Source organism: Capricornis sumatraensis, chromosome 7 (genome assembly GCF_032405125.1).
Source record: "Capricornis sumatraensis isolate serow.1 chromosome 7, serow.2, whole genome shotgun sequence".
Taxonomy (NCBI): Eukaryota; Metazoa; Chordata; class Mammalia; order Artiodactyla; family Bovidae; genus Capricornis; species Capricornis sumatraensis.
In genome coordinates, this window is record NC_091075.1 from 9,340,747 (window position 1) to 9,358,220 (window position 17,474).

The following is a 17,474-nucleotide window of genomic DNA, read 5'->3' on the forward strand; positions in this document are numbered from 1 at the left end:
GTCGCCTGTGACCCGTGGGTAAAACTCATTGCCTCCCTTGGGCCACTCTGTAGTCGATTTGGTCTTCTGTGATTCTTACCTGCCATGTTGCGATTGTCCGCTTCACTTGCTCTATTTGTTTATTGCTGGCTTGTTGGTCTGCATTGCTGCGTGGGCGTTGGTCTGCTCGTGGCGAGTGGGGGCTGCCCTCCTGGTGCGGTGCGTGGGCTGCTCACTGCGGTGGCTGCTCTTGTCGAGTGCAGGCCCTCGGGCAGGTGGACTTGGGAGCTGCAGCCCCTGGGCTCTAGAGGACAGGCCCTGTGGCACGCGGGGTCTTCCCGGACCAGGGACTGAACCTGTGTCTCCTGGGTCGGCAGGTGGGTTCTTTACCCCTGAGCCACCAGGGATGCCCCCAATTATCTGCTTTATTATCATTCTCTTCTACCAGACCTTAAAGCCAGAGGCTTCACCCTTTCCTGCCTCTAAGCCTCTAACTTAGGGATTACCTTCATAAATATTTGTTGAATGAATAAGTTACTGAATGTTTTTTAGTCAGTCTATCCCATATGTTTCTTTACTAAGCATATCAAGGGATTTTGGATCTTAATTACCAAGGTTGCTATAAACATGCCTTTCATGCCCCACTTTTGCATACCTGTGTAAGAAATAAATTCTTCATTGGTTTTTAAAAATTTATTCTTTGTGTGCATTAGCTTCTTGTAACAAGTTTGTTTAGTCACCTTCATGAACTTGTTCATGTGCATATTTCATTGTAAAAAATAAGATTTTTAAAGATAACAAATGCTCAATTTCAGTGTATTATTGGAAATGTTAACTACTGAAAGTTGAGTACAATGAACAATTAAAGTACACTTTAAAATATTCAAAAATTCTTATTTCCCACTATGTGTAACATTGTGTGATGATGAAGAGGAAGGTTTTATCTAAGTCATATGAGATATACAATAATAAGAGTTCAAGTTTACATTTATTACCTAATATTTCTTCTATTCCTGATGTCAGAACTCTTGTTTTACCCTATGTCAGTATTCACTTGGACTCCACCTGTCTCTGATCTTTCTTCCTGCTCCCAGAGGCTATCTAGTACATTCTGAATAATTTTCTTCGGGTATTTATTTATTTGATCATATGCGTGGCTCAGTGGTAAAGAATCCACCTGCCAGTGCAGGAATCACAGGAGACGCAGGTTGGGTCAGGAAGATCCCCTGGAGGAGGAAATGGCAACCCGCTCCAGTGTTCTTGCCTGGGAAATCCTATGGACAGAGGACCCTGGCCGGCTGCAGACCATGGGATCGCAAAGAGCAGGACACAGCTGAGCACACACACACATGCATACACACACACGCATTGCTGAAAAATGTCCCATCATTGCCCAAGGGAAAACAGGATTGGTCTTAACTCTTGTCCAAATTCACGGCTTCATGACCTGGACCCAACTGGTCTGGGACGTAGGAGAGACTGTAGGTTCTAATACCACTTTTGCCACTTCTAACCCTTTGACTTTGGTAAGTCACTTAACCTCCCAGTGTCTCAGTTTACTCCTCTGTAAAATGGGATCATAGGGTATCAGTGTCATAGGCAATTGTGAGACTAAAATGAATTTACATATAGCGATCTTAGAATGATGCCTAATCCATTGGTATTGATTGTTATTATCCTTGTTGCTAGTACCACATTTCTCCCCTTTATCAGACTCTCTGCAGCAGGGCCCCCAAACTGGATTCAGCCTACAGACGCATTAATTTGTTATACAGAATAATTTATTTCCTGTTTGAATTAGTTTGAATTTTTATGTAAAAATTCAGATTTCTGTCTGGTGCCCCCAAAATGTAAAATGTGTAAATAATAGATTAAATAAGGAAGCTCAGCTTCTTGGGTCCAGCCTTCCCCTCATTCCCGGCCCACCTGTGCAGGGAGGTGTGGCCAGAGAAAGGCCAAAGAAAGGATGAGAGGTTGCAGACCCGGCAGAGTGACCGCTCATCCTTCTTTCAGCTGGCTCTTACCTCCTCCTTTCTGAGAAGAGGACACAACCAGAGAACTTCCGTGGAGTCTCACCATCACATCAGCCCCTGTTCATCATATGTCCTTGTGCTCTGCCTTCTGACTCTTGGCCATAAATGTGCTGCAGTTGAAATCCCCTACTGTGTGCCATTCAAGTGCACTGCTACCCTAAGTCTCTCCCCCTCTCTTAATCTCTTTAACATTTCTCTTTATACATGATGATTCCCGTCTTTTACAATGCCTTCTCCTATCTTAAACAGTGTTTTCTCGATCCACCTCCTTTACCAACTCCCCTTTCTTTGCTCTTGGGTGATCCTCCGTGCAGGGCAGCAAAGGAGACAGAGAGGTGCAGAACAGACCTTTGGAGGCGATGGGAGGACAGGGTGGGATGATTTGAGAGCATAGCGTTCAAACACACGTATCGCCGCATGTGAGACGGATAAGCAGGGCGGCTTTGCTGTGTTACGGAGGGCACACAAGCTCGTGCCTTCTGCAGCCTGGGGGCGCGGTGGGGGTTGGGGGCACAGGGATACCTGTGGCCGACTCATATTGATGTGTGGCAGAGATCATCACAGAATTGTAAAGTAATCATCTGCCAATTAAAGTAACTGTATTAAAAACCTTGAAAGGATTACTGCATATTCAGCACCTGCCTCTCTCCCCTAAACTCACTGTGCGCAGCCTCCCTACCCTCCTCCTCCTCCTCACCCCACTGTCCCACCGAAAGTCTCTCTCCCAGCTCTCCAGCCCCCTCCAGCCCGCAGTCACGTTGACCTGGCGTCAGCACCTGCACAGACGGTCCTGCCTCTTCCTCAGTGTGCTTTCTTCACCTCCAGCACCCCCAGACTCCCTCGTTTTTGCACTTCTTGGCCCTTCTGCTGGTTTCTGCTCGTCTCCTGGCTTCTTTGTGTCAGAGGACTCAGGCCTCGGTCCTCACTCCGCTCTTCTCTGGCCGCTTTGTGGTGTTTAATCTAGTTTCCTGGCTTCAAATACTGTTTAAAATGCCCAGAACTCCCAAATGTGTTTCTCCATCTCAGCTTTCATCCCAGCGCCGAGACCTTGTGTGTCTGATTGTTTACTCAGCGTCACTGCTTGATCACCTAATGATTTCCCAGATGGACATGCCCGGAGCCTGATTCCCGGTTTTCACCCACGGGCTCAAGAAAACCCCTTCCCTTCCCGGAGCCTTCCTCTGGTCAGTTCGTGGCAACTTCATGCTTCTGATTCCTCAGGCTGAAAACTTCGGAGTCACCTGCATCGAGCTGATATGATCTCTGTGACGTCTCTGAATTCCTCCCCAGCTGCCCCAGGAGCCTCATCCCAGTCTCACTGGCCTCCTGACGTTCCTCTGCCAGCCCAGGCTCGCGCTGTCCCCAGACACCTGCGAGCAAATCCCTTCCCACTTTGGAGCCTTTGCTCCAGTGATGCCTTTGAAGAAGACCAATTCTGTAAAATTCTGTTTAAAATTGCAGTCTTTTCCCACTGTGGTACCCCTCCCCGAGAGGTGCTTTTTTCCCATAACGTTTGTCATCGTCTAAGGTCCTGTGTAATTTATTGGGTTTTTTTAGGTCTGTTATTGTCTGTGTCCTCTGCAAGAACAGAAACTCTACAAGGAAGCACCTAGGACAGTATCTAGCAGACAATCAATACACACTTGTTTGATAATCACATTCTTTTGCCAAAATAGACTATGATTTAATTGTTAAGTTTATTTTAGATAAGTTATTCTAGTGATTTAGAAATATTCATGCCATGGATATTGGGTTTTTAAATTTATTTTCAATTGCAGGATAATTGCTTTACAATGCTCTGTTGGTTTCTGCCATGAGTATACATATATCCCCTCCCTCTTGAGCCTTCCTCCCACTCTCCCATCCCACCCCCTAGGTTTTCACAGAGCACTGGGGTGAGCTCTCTGTGTTATACGGCAGCTTTCCGCTGGCTGGCTGTTCCATGCATAGTGATGTGTCCCAGCGCTACGCTCTAAATCTGCTCCTCCCTCTCCTTCCCTCACTGGGCCCGCAGGTCTGTTCTCTGTGTGTCTCTATTCCTGCCCTGCAAATAAGTTCATCAGGGCCATTCCCACGGCTACTGTTTTAATACTTACACTTGACGAGTGAAGCGACTTAGCAGCAGCAGCAGCATGCTATGAAAAAAATATTTGGTCAGGAAACTTGGTGTGTTTTAAAAACAGATTTGGGTGTTTTAAAAAATTTTTCTGTCATAAATAGAATTTTAATTTCTAAAGTGAATTACAAGTTAAGGAGGAGAACATGGTCAAGCGGAATTCTATTTGACACAGTATAACTAGCTGATAGGAAATGGTATACAAATGCTTACCTTTCTCATAACAGATGCATTGATAGGAGAGGATGAAGAAGAAATTTTATTCTTATGTTTTGTGTCTTTGCTTTACTTTTCCCATTGAATCTAAATACCTCTCAAATCTCTGAGTGGCTATGTTAATACCCTGCTTATGGAAAATAATAATTTAAAATCTTTTACACTTTTGCAGCAGTATTTAGTGTCTTATTTTACAAGAAACTATAGTGAGCCTAGAGTACAGATCATAAAATTATACAGTGCTCCTTCTTATTTGTTAGAAACCATGAAGCTTTACAAATGAGGCAATGCATTACCTAGACGTGCCTTTATAAATATTTAAATACAGGGCAGATTTTGAGTCTGCATCATTGACCGTTTCAGGCAATGCCAGTCCTCGGTACATCCGCTGCACCACGTACTGTTTTCCCTGCACGTCAGATATGGCCAAGCAAGCTCAGATCCCGTTAGCCGCCATCATCAAGCCCTTTGCCACGATCCCTTCAAATGAGGTAAGTGATGGAAATAGCAATTCAGTAATTTAATAGCTCTGAAATTCCTCTTTTGTCATTATTTTCCTGTATATTTTTCTGTATCATAAACAGAAAACTGGAGCGTGAAAAACATGTAGTCCATTCAATTCATTAAGTAAACCGAGAACTGACCGTATAGCACAGGAGACTCTGCGTAATGCTCTATGGTTACTTAAATGGGAAGAAAACCCCAAAACGAGGGAATGTGTGTGTATACACACACACACATATATATAGCTGACTCACTTGGCTGTACCACAGAAACTAACACAACATTCTGAGGCAACTAAACCCCAATTTTTAAAAAGTAAGAAGAAAGAGAAAAAAATCTGATAAACTGTGTTTTTTTTGGCATCCTGTATTCCAAACACAGATGGGGTAGGTCTCTATTTGGCCTGTTGTAACAATGTACATGAGCTGTAGCCTGCCAGACTCCTCTGTCCATGGAATTCTCCAGGGAAGAATACTGGAGTGGGTAGCCAGCCATTCCCTTCTCCAGGGGATCTTCCCAACCCAGGGATCGAACCCAGGTCTCCTGCATTGCAGGCAGATTCTTTACCAGCTGAGCTACCAGGGAAGCCCCTGGTTTGTGTCATTGGAAAAGTCCCTGATCCTGGGAAAGATTGAGGACAGAAGGAGAAGAGCGCGTCAGAGAATGAGATGGCCTGATGGCATCACTGATGCAATGGACATGAACTTGGGCAAACTTTGGGAGATGGTGAGGGACAGAGAAGCCTGGCATGCTCAGTCCATGGGATTGCAAAGAGTCAGACACAACTGGTGACTCAACAACAGCAACAGCAATGCACATATACAGGAAATACAGACTGTCAGAAAATGACAGGTACCCACACCTCTCGTGAAGTCTGAATGCCCTCGCTCAGTACTGCAGCTTTGAGGTGCTCTGGTAAAAGGAAGATAATGCAGGCTGAGGTCCTTGGTCTTGCTCCATCTGCTTTAGTAATCTCTGGGCCAGAATGCTCATCAACCCCTGTCTGAACTCAGCAGGATTAGAAAGCATGAGGTAGATCAGTTGTATCTGTCAGCTGAGAAAGGTGTTCCCAATTTATAGTTGCCATGCTGTATGCTACACTCGGTTGCTTCAGTCATGTCTGACTCTTTGCTACCCCATGCCTGTAGCCCACCAGGCTCCCCTCATGGAGTGTTCCAGACAAGAATACTGGGGTGGGTTGCCATTTCCTCCTCCAGGGGATCTTCCTGACCCAGGGATCGAACCCATGTCTCCTGCATTGGCAGGTGGATTCTTTACCACTGAGCCACCTGGGAAGCCCCCAGTTTATAGTTAAGTGGCGACAAAGATAAGTGGTGTGTATTTAAGATCTCTGATATTAGGATGCTGTTAGTGGGTCCTGGGATTAGGATGTCCACTCTCTGTAGCTGCCGTTCCTCCTTTTGTTGCCCCTGAGTGGTGGATGCCCACGTGCACAGGGAGATAGACACGAGGTCCTGTAGCAAAGCTGGTCAGGTGGGGGCTGAAGGGAAGTCTTACTCAGGCTGGAGCTGTGACTGTAACCTTGCGGTGGTCCAGTAAATTAGGCTGAGCTCTGGATTCTATTTGCTCGCTAAAAGCTGAAGCATAGATGCTTTCACAAGTTAAACCTGACCTTGGCTCTGATCCTTTGAGATTGCTGACCTGATGCTTACCTAGTAGCACCTGAGTGAGAAGTAGAGTCTCTCTGCTGCTGCTGCTGCTGCTAAGTCGCTCAGTTGTGCCTGACTCTGTGTGACCCCATAGATGGCAGCCTACCAGGCTCCCCCATCCCTGGGATTCTCCAGGCAGGAACACTGGAGTGGGTTGTCATTTCCTTCTCTAATGCATGAAAGTAAAAGTGAAAGTGAAGTTGCTCAGTCATGTCTGACTCTTAGTGACCCATGGACTGCAGCCTACCAGGCTCCTCTGTCCATGGGATTTTCCAGGCAAGAGTGCTGGAGTGGGTTACCATTGCCTTCTCCAGAGCCTCTCTAAGAGAGAACAAATCTGTACTGTTCCTTGGGCCTGTCACACCAGCTGGGACCCGGGGTAAAGTGACCTGGGAAGGGGTAGGGGGCTGCTCTATGACCCTTCAGAGAAGGAAGGAGGAGAGAGGCAGTGTCCACGTGCACAGTGGCTTCCGTCCCCTTTGAGATGTTCACTCAGTCTTTTTATGGGTGCAGCAGAATGCCACCATCTCCGCTGAGAGCACAGTGAACTGGGTTAGAGTTGGGCATGGAAGAGGCACTGTGTTGTTCCTGGAAGCCAGTCTTACATGCAGTTATGGTCTCATAAATTGAGAGGTACATTCAGTATTTGCTTCTTTTAGGGATGGTGTCTTTTGTGATGGTCCCAGAAATTTAATATAATGCTCCTAAGTGGAAGTGTTAGTTGCTCAGTCATGACTAACTCTTTGTGACCCCATGGACTATAGCCACCAGACTCCTCTGTCCATGGGATTTTGCAGGCAAGAATACTGGAGTAGATTGCCATTTCCTTCTCCAGGGGATCTTCCAGAACCAGGGATCTCCCGAGTGTCCTGCATTGCAGGTGAATTCTTTACCACTATGCCACCTAAGAAGCCCCATCAGTTTATCTACTCTTTTAGTGATGGACATCTGACTATTTCTGCTTTTTGGCTTTTGTGAATAAAGCAGCTTCTATAAATATTCTAGTACAAGTGTTTTTATGGACACGTATTAGTTTCTCTTGGATTAATACCTGTGAGTAGATTGCTGGCTGATTGCTGTTTATTTAGGTTTATAAGAAACTGCCAGACCATTTTCCAAAGTGGTTATATGATTTTATAGTCTTTTCAATGCGGTATCAGAGTTCCAGTTGCTCTGCATTCTCTCCAACCTTTGGTATTGTCGTCTTTTTAATTTTAGCCGTTCTGACTGCTGTGTAGTAGTGTCTGTGAGAGAGATTTCTTAAAGTTTAACCTTGATCCTTTGAACAAAATTTAAAGTGTTAGTGAATAATACATCAGTGTACATGCCACCATCATTAACAGATGTTAACGTTTTGTCATATTTGACTAAGATAATTTTCTAAGAATTAAAACTTCATAGGATATCTCTTCTTCCCTCCCACTCTAGGCACAAACACTAATGAATTTGGTGTGTATCCTTCCTATACATATGGATTTTATATATTTGACTTCATATATATGTGTCTATAACAGTATGTAGTATTTTTTGCTTTTTAATGAATCAGTTACTTTTAAATAGGAAACATACAAACATTCAAAAGATGAAAATGGTATACAGTGAAGAAGGTTCCTTCCTACCCCTCCGCCCCACCCTTACAATTTTTACTCATTCTTTGTGATTCCTTCTAGAAATAAGTATGCATATACCAGCATATCAATATCCATCCTTTAAAAATAAATGTATAAGTGACAGTGTAGCATACTATCACCACTCCACTCCACCATTGGCTGGATGAAAGTCTGGGTCACCAAGGATTTCTTCGCAGCCTTCCCTCTTGTGGTCTCCGTGACGCCCTCCTGGTGTATCTTTTCCAGCCTCAGAGGGAGGGAGCATTTTAGTTCCTTTTGTTATCATCCTGACTTCTAATCCTGGGGCTCATTAAGGCTTGAGTTTGAGTTTCCTCTTTTTTTCTTTCCTCCTTCTTTTCTATTTTTTAAAGTATGAAAATATGATAACACGTTTATAGGAGACTTGGGAAATACAGAAGAAAGTTACATATAGTTCCACTAAATATTGCAATTATTTTTAAGTAGATAAATTAAGATTTTTAGTTGGAATTTCAATATGAAACTCTCAAAAATTAATAGAATGAATATATAGAAGAGTAGATTTAGTAGACCTGAAAAGCACCATGAACCCATTCAACGTAATTAAGATTTATACCGTTTTCACACAGCAGTAGGATAAACTGGGAGACGCTGGAGTATATCCAGAGACATAAAACAAGTGCAAAAGTTTCTTGGTCTAAAGGTATTGAAAACATGCCGAGTCTATTCTCTTATCACTGTGGAATTATGTTAAAAGCCAGTATCAAAAGATATTTGAAAATAACTCGGGGTCTCCTCTTTTTTCTCTTAGACTCTGTACCCCCCCAAAGACTAAGTATCATCTGTAGCAGTTACTGATGAGAATAATAATAGTTATAACTTATAAAGCACTTAGTGAACACAGAAATTTTTAAATATATGTTCATTTAGTTAATTCTCACATCAGCCTACTTATTGTTCCATTTTTGGAATAAGGAAGCTGAGGCACAGAGTTAGATAACTCTTAGGACCAGTAGCTAATAAATGTTACCTAAGACCAGTGGCTACTAAGTAACAGAGCTGGGATTCCAAGCCAGGTGGTCAGAGGCCAGGTCCTCATGAGTCCCTGTACTATTGCTCTCATTCATTCCTTCCTGCATCTGTAGCCCCACCTCCACATACCCAAATGCCTTTCTAGAATCTCTCCTTGGGTACCTCTTAGAACCCTCAGACTTAACATGTTCAAAAGTGAATTTCTGATCTCTGCACCCTAAACCTGTTCATTCTTCCACATATCCATAAATGGCACTATCATTTATTTAGCTCATGTCAGAAGCCCCAGGCTAAACAGTTATAGTTAATAATAGAGAATAAAGAGTATGCTGATTTTTAAAACATATTTACTTGGCTGCACCAGATCTTAATTGTGGCATGTGGGATCTAGTTCCCTGACCAGGGATCGAACCTGGACCACCCCCATTGGGAGCATGGGGTCTTAGCCACTGGACCACCAGGGAGTTCCTGATATTTCATATTTATAACCTGTGATCAAGGAAATAAGTTTTAAAGTTTGTTTCTTAAAGAAGATGGATTGTATGAATACTGTTATCCTCCTTCTGAATAGCATCCTAATTTATTTTCCTCTAGAATAAATGACTTGCTTATTTTTAGGTATAGTAAAAGTTTAAGGTTTTATTCCTTATCTACTATTGCCACTATTGCTGCAATTAAAAAAAAGATATCCTTCAAGATACCCTGATTTGGCATCTATCGCAAGGATTTACTTAGTATAGGTTTTTTTTTTTTAAAGTCAGTTCTGTTGTTTGACAGAACCTTTAAAGCATGTCATTGTGTTAGCAACGGGCTATAAAAATAAACCTAACCCAAGTGGTTACTACCCGAGAATGTTCCCCGTGAGCATTTGCTTTGGAGATGTACGCTATTTCCAAGGACATATCTGTGTCATCTTTGTTTAATATTTCATGCTCCTTATCATAAATTTTAACTTTTTTGGTATTTGTTTTAAGTGAAACCCATTACTATATTTAATATAATTAGATATGAGGTATTTATTCAGCAAAAGTAATCAGTTATCTTGTAGGCTATTTTGCTTAGTAACCTGTGAATTTGTTTTTGATGTTGCTTTTAAGAACTAAGGTAGAAATGGTAGATTTCTGGCAAAAATTATACTTAGTTCTTCATTTTCTTTAAAATAGGAACTTTTGCATTTTGTGCAAGTATGTACATCATCTAATTATACATGAAACTAAGTAATTTCACCTATAAAACAGATGGCAGAAGCTTTTACTCCATTTGGGTATAGATTCAAGAGTATCTGTGTAATTTTCTTAGATTAGAAATGGATATAATAGTCAAAGTAATTTCCTTATTGATTTAATCAGATACTTTTTTTATTCAAGACTTTAAACTTCACTTGATTTATAATCAACTATTAACTCTATAGGAACTTAGCTGGACTTAGGGAAACAGGGAATAACAAGACCAGTTATTCTTGTCTAAAACAGGTAGAAAATCTGGGACATAACTAATTTTTGTACAGTGTGAAAAAGTGGGAATAATCGTTTTCTTTGGAGTTTAGGTTCAGGGAAATTGTACCTTAGTTATGACTTAATGCTGTGAAAGTGCTGCACTCAATATGCTAGCAAATTTGGAAACCTCAGCAGTGGCTATAGGACTGGAAAAGGTCAGTTTTCATTCCAATCCCAAAGAAAGGCAATGCCAAAGAATGTTCAAACTACCATACAATTGCACTCAGCTCACACGCTAGTAAAGTAAGGCTCGAAATTCTCCAAGCCAGGCTTCAACAATACGTGAACTGTGAACTTCCAGATGTTCAAGCCAGATTGAGAAAAGGCAGAGGAACCAGAGATCAAATTGCCAACATCCGCTGGATCATGGAAAAAGCAAGAGAGTTCCAGAAAAACATCTATTTCTGCTTTATTGACTATGCCAAAGCCTTTGACTGTGTGGATCACAATAAACTGTGGACAATTCTGAAAGAGATGGGAATACTAGACCACCTGACCTGCCTGCTGAGAAATCTGCATGAAGGTCAGGAAGCAACAGTTAGAACTGGACATGGAACAACAGACTGATTCCAAATAGGAAAAGGAGTATGTCAAGGCTGTATATTGTCACCCTGCTTATTTAACTTCTGTTCAGAGTACATCATGAGAAACGCTGGGCTGGAAGAAGCACAAGCTGGAATCAAGATTGCCGGGAGAAATATCAATAACCTCAGATATGCAGATGACACCACCCTCATGGCAGAAAGCAAAGAGGAACTAAAGAGCCTCTTGATGAAAGTCAAAGAGGAGAATGAAAACATTGGCTTAAAACTCAACATTCAAAAAACAAAGATCATGGCATCTGGTCCCATCACTTCATGGGAAATAGATGGGGAAACAATTGAAACAGTGAGAGACTTTATTTTCTTGGGCTCCAAAATCACTGCAGATGGTGACTGCAGCCATGAAACTAAAAGACGCTTCCTCATTGGAAGAAAAGCTATGACGAACCTAGACAGCATATTAAAAAGGAGAGACATTACTTTGCTGACAAAGGTCCATCTAGTCAAACTATGGTTTTTCCAGTAGTCATATATGGATGTGAGAGTTGGACTATAAAGAAAGCTGAGCACCAAAGAATTGATGCTTTTGAACTGTGGAAGTGAAGTTAAGTTGCTCAGTCATGTCCGACTCTTTGCAACCCCATGGACTGTAGCCCACCAGGCTCCTCCGTCCATGGGATTCTCCAGGCAAGAATCCTGGAGTGGGTTGCCATTTCCATTTCCAGGGGATCTTCCCAACCCAGGGATCGAACCCAGGTCTCCCGCATTGGAGGCAGACGCTTTAACCTCTGAGCCACCAGGGAAGCCCTTGAGCTGTGGTGTTGGAGAAGACTCTTGAGAGTCCCTTGGACTGCAAGGAGATCCAACCAGTCCATCCTAAAGGAGATCAGTCCTGAATACTCATTGGAGGGACTGATGCTGAAGCTGAAACTCCAGTACTTTGCCACCTGATGCAAAGAGCTGACTCATTTGAAAAGACTCTGATGCTGGGAAAGATTGAGGGCAGGAGGGAAAGGGGCTGACAGAGGATTAATTGGTTGAATGACATCACCAACACTATGGACATGTGTCTGGGTAAACTCCGGGAGGTGGGGATGGACAGAGAGGCCTGATGTACTGCTGTCAACGGGGTTGCAAAGAGTCAAACACAACTGAGCGACTGAACTGAACTGAGTATGACTTAATCGATAAGGAAGTTTGTACTGTTATTAAATAGTTTAAATTATTTTTCTTCATGATTGTTCATAGTCTGATAGATTTGGTGGATATGAAGAATATGCCACTGGAAAGAAAAAGGGTTGGATGTCAGTGAGCTGACAAATGGGGTTAACAAAAAAGGGAAAGACTGTCAGAGAATAAATGAACACCAGCACATTACATCCACATCCGTCACCTACAGAAGACATTGCTTGGTCATGCACTAGCCTCAGCCAGTCTTGCTGGCCTGAGTTGGCAGGGTTTGGGCAGAGTTTCCACTGCTGTTTAATCCATCAAAGGGAAGAAGATCTGCTTCACTGTCATAGTTTGTGTGTCAGCTTTTTAAAAGGAAGCCAGCAGCTTGTGAAAAAGGTGTTATCTGAGTTTTACAGATGAAGAAGTTCTACAGGTTATGGGGCAATTAAAATCATACAGTAAAATCATTGCTAATAAGTAATGCTGTGGAAATCAAGGTTCCGAAATCAAAGTCCAAGTTCTTTCAGCAATATCTGGCTTACTGAGGTTTTATTTACTAAACACATAAAATAGCATTCCTTTTTCTTGTTAGCAGAGATCTCTTGCTCCTGCAAACCTGTGGGTTAGCTTGACATGTCCACCTTAGACCTCTTTTCTTGAAGTCTTTTTATTTCACATTACTGCTTACTGTTCCTTGACGACAGAGACCATCTGGACTGCGGCAGTGGGCCGGGCGTACTGTAGAGGTCCTGGCCGAACAAATGCATTCTCCTGAGGGCTGGTCAGACATGTAAAAGGCAAAGACAGACCAAACTGCCGAACAGTGGCTGAGTTCTCTAGGTATGTTAGGCTTCTAACAAACTCTGTGAATACAGAAAAAAAAAAATCATTTCAGAGATGTATTCTATCACCTATTAATGTGATAGCAGTATATTCTGTCATACTAATGAAAAAGGTTATATTTCATTTTAAAGAGCAGAACAGAAAAGGAATTAGGGAGACTATTTTAATAATTAATATTTTTTTTAGTTTTTGGTTGCGCTGGGTCTCTTTCTCTAGCTGTGACGAGCGGGGTCCGCTCTTCCTTGCAGTACGTGGGCTGCTCACTGCTGGGGCTGCCCTTGGTGCCCAGCACAGGCTGTCGGTGCACCACGAGCTCTGTTAGCTGCAGCACACAGGCTCAGCGGTTGGAGCTCCCAGGCTCCGGAGCACAGGCGTGGCGGTTGTGGTGCACGGGCTCCGTTGCTCCATGGTATGGGGAATCTCTTATCCTCTCTCCCACTGGAGAAGTCCTAGGAAGAATTTTTGATCATATAAAGGTATTTGAGAAACCATGTTAAAAAACAGACTACTTTCTCCACAGTACAGGAGATAGTGAGCGTTATGTGGACACTGGGCCAGGAGGCAGGAAATGTAGGTCTGTGCCGTGCCTTGTACTGTGACCTTAAGCTTCATTCCCAAGGAGAAGCCTGGTTCTGATGTTCTGTGAATCTCGAAGGCTAATGTCTGCCTTCCTTTTCCACTCTTTCTTAGGTTTTCAGCATGGATTACCATGTACTTGTCACACATCCTGTATGTTATTAGAAATTCATTTGAGCATTTTGCACAACCCAACCCAAAGGGGTTTCATTAATATTATATTTTTAGTATAAGAACTCTATAGTATATTATTTAGTTAAAAAGTACATGAAGATTGTGAAACTATGCGTTTTTATATCTAACCCCGATTTAGCTAGCTTTAGTGATAAATATGCTCTGAAGTGAAACTGATTACTGCATAAGACTGTGTCCTTTAAGGAACTTAAAGACTTATATCTTAAATTATTTTGAAATGAAAGCTTCAAAAGCCTGAATCTATTTTTAACATGTGTATTATAATCTTAAATTGTTTGCTTTAATGCAGTATTTTAAAAGTATTAACATAAGAACTTGGAAACATAGATTGTATGAACTCATGTAGAAACAGAATTATGAACATAAGATTTAAAACATTTAATGTATAAAGTTACTTTAGAAACTGAGTCTTATCCCTTAAGGATTTTGGCCGCTGTTTGTATACTGCTATGAGAAAGTACTATGAGAAAAAGCTCGGCAGCTGGAGAACAGAATGTTATCCCTTTTTAGAATGGTGTTACAGCAGACACACAGAGCTCCACATTTGTCAGGGCAAAGGTTGTTAGGATCCCATTTTAGGTTACAGTTGAGACAGTTAAATACACCAACCTTATTTTTTCAATCTTGAAATTATTCATATAAATATTTCTTCTATTAAATGGAGAATTATGTTGGGAGAAACAAGAAGAAAAGAGAAAGCATTCTTCCTTGGTTTGATTTTCAGTGAATCCATAAGTGGGTTTTATGACCTTTGGTGCCTGGCAACTGAGTGTTGTGGTTGTTGAGTCGCTCAATTGTGTTCAGTGTTTTGCACCTCCACGGATTGCAGCACACCAGGCTTCCCTGTCCTTCACTATCTCTGGGAGTTTGCTCAAATTCATGTCCATGATGATGGACATGAGTTGATGATATTATCCGACATCTGTTGCCCCCTTTTCTCTTACCCTCAATCTTTCCCAGCATCAGGGTCTTTTCCAATGAGTCTGCTCTTTGCATCAGGTGGGCAAAGTATTGGAACTTCAGCTTCAGCATCAGTCCTTCCAGTGAATATTCAGGGTTGATTTCCTTTAAGATTGGCTGGTTTGATCTCCTTGCAGTCCAAGTGACTCTCAAGAGTCTGCTCCAGCACCACAGTTCGAAAGCATCAGTTCTTTGGCACTCAGTTTCTTTATGGTTCAACTCTCAACATCAGTACACGACTACTAGAAAAACCATAGCTTTGACTATAGGGCACTTTGTTGGCAAAGTAATGTCTCTGCTTTTTAATATACTGTCTAAGTTCATCATAACTTTTCTTCCAAGGAGCAAGCATCTTTTAATTTCATGGCTGCAGTCTGCCCACAGTGATTTTGGAGCCCAAGAAGATAAAAGTTAGCCACTGTTTCCATTGTTTCTCCATTTATTTGCCATGAAGTGATGGGACCAGATGTCATGATCTTAGGTTTTTGAGTGTTGAGTTTTAAGCCAGCTTTTTCACTCTCCTCTTTAACCTTCATCAAGAGGCTCTTCAGTTCCTCTTCACTTTCTACCATTAAGGTTGTATCATCTGCATATCTGAGGTTATTGGGATTTTCCCCAACAGTCTTGATTCCAGCTTGTGCTTCATCCAGCCTGACATTTCACATGATGTACTCTGCATATAAGTTAAATGAGCAGGGTGACAGGATACAGCCTTGATTTACTCCTTTCCCGATTTGGAACCAGTCTGTTGTTTCATGTCTGACTCTTTGCTTCTTGACCTACATACAGATTTCTCAGGAGGCAGGTAGTGTGGTCTGGTATTCCAGTCTCTTTAAGAATTTTCCAGTTTGTTGTGATCCACACAGTCAAAGGCTTTAGTGTAGTCTATGAAGCAGAAGTAGATGTTCTTTGGAATTCCCTTGCATTTTCTATGATCCAGCAAATGTTGGCAATTTGATCTCTGGTTCCTCTGGCTTTTCTAAATTCAGCTTATACATCTGGAAATTCTCATTTCACGTACTATTGAAGCCTAGCTTGAAGGATTTTGAGCATTACTTTGATAGCATGTGAAGTGAGTGCAATTGTGTGATAGTTTGAACATTCTTTGGCATTGCCCTTCTTTGGGATTGGGATGAAAACTGACCTTTTCCAGTCCTGTGGCCACTGCTGAGGTTTCCAAATTTGCTGGCATATTGAGTGCAGCACTTTAACAGCATCATCTTTTAATATTTGAAATAGCCCAGCTGGAATTCCATCACCCCCACTGCCTTTGTTCATAGTAAGGCCCACTTGACTTCACACTCCAGGATGTCTGCTTCTAGGTGACTGGTCACACCATGGTGGTTATCTGGGTCATTGAGACCTTTTTTGTACAGTTCAGTGTATTCTTGCCACCTCTTCTTAATCTCTTCTGCTTCTTCTGGGTCCATACTGTTTCTGTTTTTTGACGGTGCCCATCTTTGTGTGAAATGTTCCCTTCATATGTACAGTGTCCAAGACCAGGCTCCCTGGCTGTGGAACCCTGGCCATCTACAGAGAGCCACCACAGCTGAGGAACTATTTTAGAGCCTCTCACTATCATTTTTCTCATTTCTCTCACTATCATTTTATCATTTATCACTATCACTGTCAATTCTAAGGCCCGCCTTTTCTCACATTTTAACATTTCTAAAATAGGAGTATGTCTTACTAATAGTGACTTTTTAGCATTATGTCATGATAAGTTGGAAGCTTTCATGGGATTTTAGAATAATTGAAATACATTTGTGTACCCTGCTTGATGATTTCTAACTCCAGTTATGTTTTGTAGGTATTTAGATAATACTGGGACTTGAAGTTTACATAGTTGATGTGTCCTCTCAGTGGTAAAGTATGAGAAAGTAAAAAATTTAAAGATTTTTATTTGAAAGTTTCCTGAGCAACAAGTTCTCACGAATAAAAGGCTAAAAAATTAAAAAAAAAAAAGTCCTGTTTTTAAGGAAGGAAGAAAAAGAAAGCCTGTGCAAACCTGTAGTTTGGAATTGTTTCATGGAATATTTGAAAATGACGCCCGAGCTTGTCTGGTGCATGAGTGATCGGGGAGTGATTCTCTGGCAGGAGTTGAAGGTCATATGGGCAATGGGGTACAGATAGGAGGAGCTTGGGTGTCAAAGGAAGTTGGGTGCACAGACTGACGGTGAAAAATTTTCCATAACGTTTTTAAACCTTACTTTTCTCATAAAATTATAGCACCACTTAACACTTAATTTAAAAATAAGCTGGTATGAGAAATGAATATCTTTATCACTGGTACCACTGTTTGCTGTACAGTATTAAATTCTTCTTTGGAAAATTTCATTTAATCCAGCCAGCATTCATTGGTTTGGGGTGTCTCCTGCGTGCAAGGAAGAGAAGTATGAAAACTGCGGGAGCTTACGTGCACCTGCAGTGTACACATCCAAGAGAGATACAGTCAAACCCGCCCAGTGATTCCAATGCCTGTCTCACGTAAGAAGGAGCAAACTGACATGGATGCCACAATTTGTGTTCATGTAAGAAGGGAAGAGCTGC

At 42.0% G+C, this 17,474-nt stretch overlaps 1 protein-coding gene across 2 annotated transcripts in view; it reads left to right on the forward strand.

Moving 5' to 3' along the window:
• SEC24D (SEC24 homolog D, COPII coat complex component) overlaps positions 1-17,474 on the forward strand; it is a 109,277-nt gene that overhangs the window by 32,899 nt on the left and 58,904 nt on the right. For both annotated transcript variants that reach the window (XM_068975063.1, XM_068975062.1), the window contains exon 7: positions 4,708-4,835. In XM_068975063.1, the coding sequence (XP_068831164.1) occupies positions 4,708-4,835 (128 nt within the window). The remainder of the gene's footprint in view (positions 1-4,707; positions 4,836-17,474) is intronic.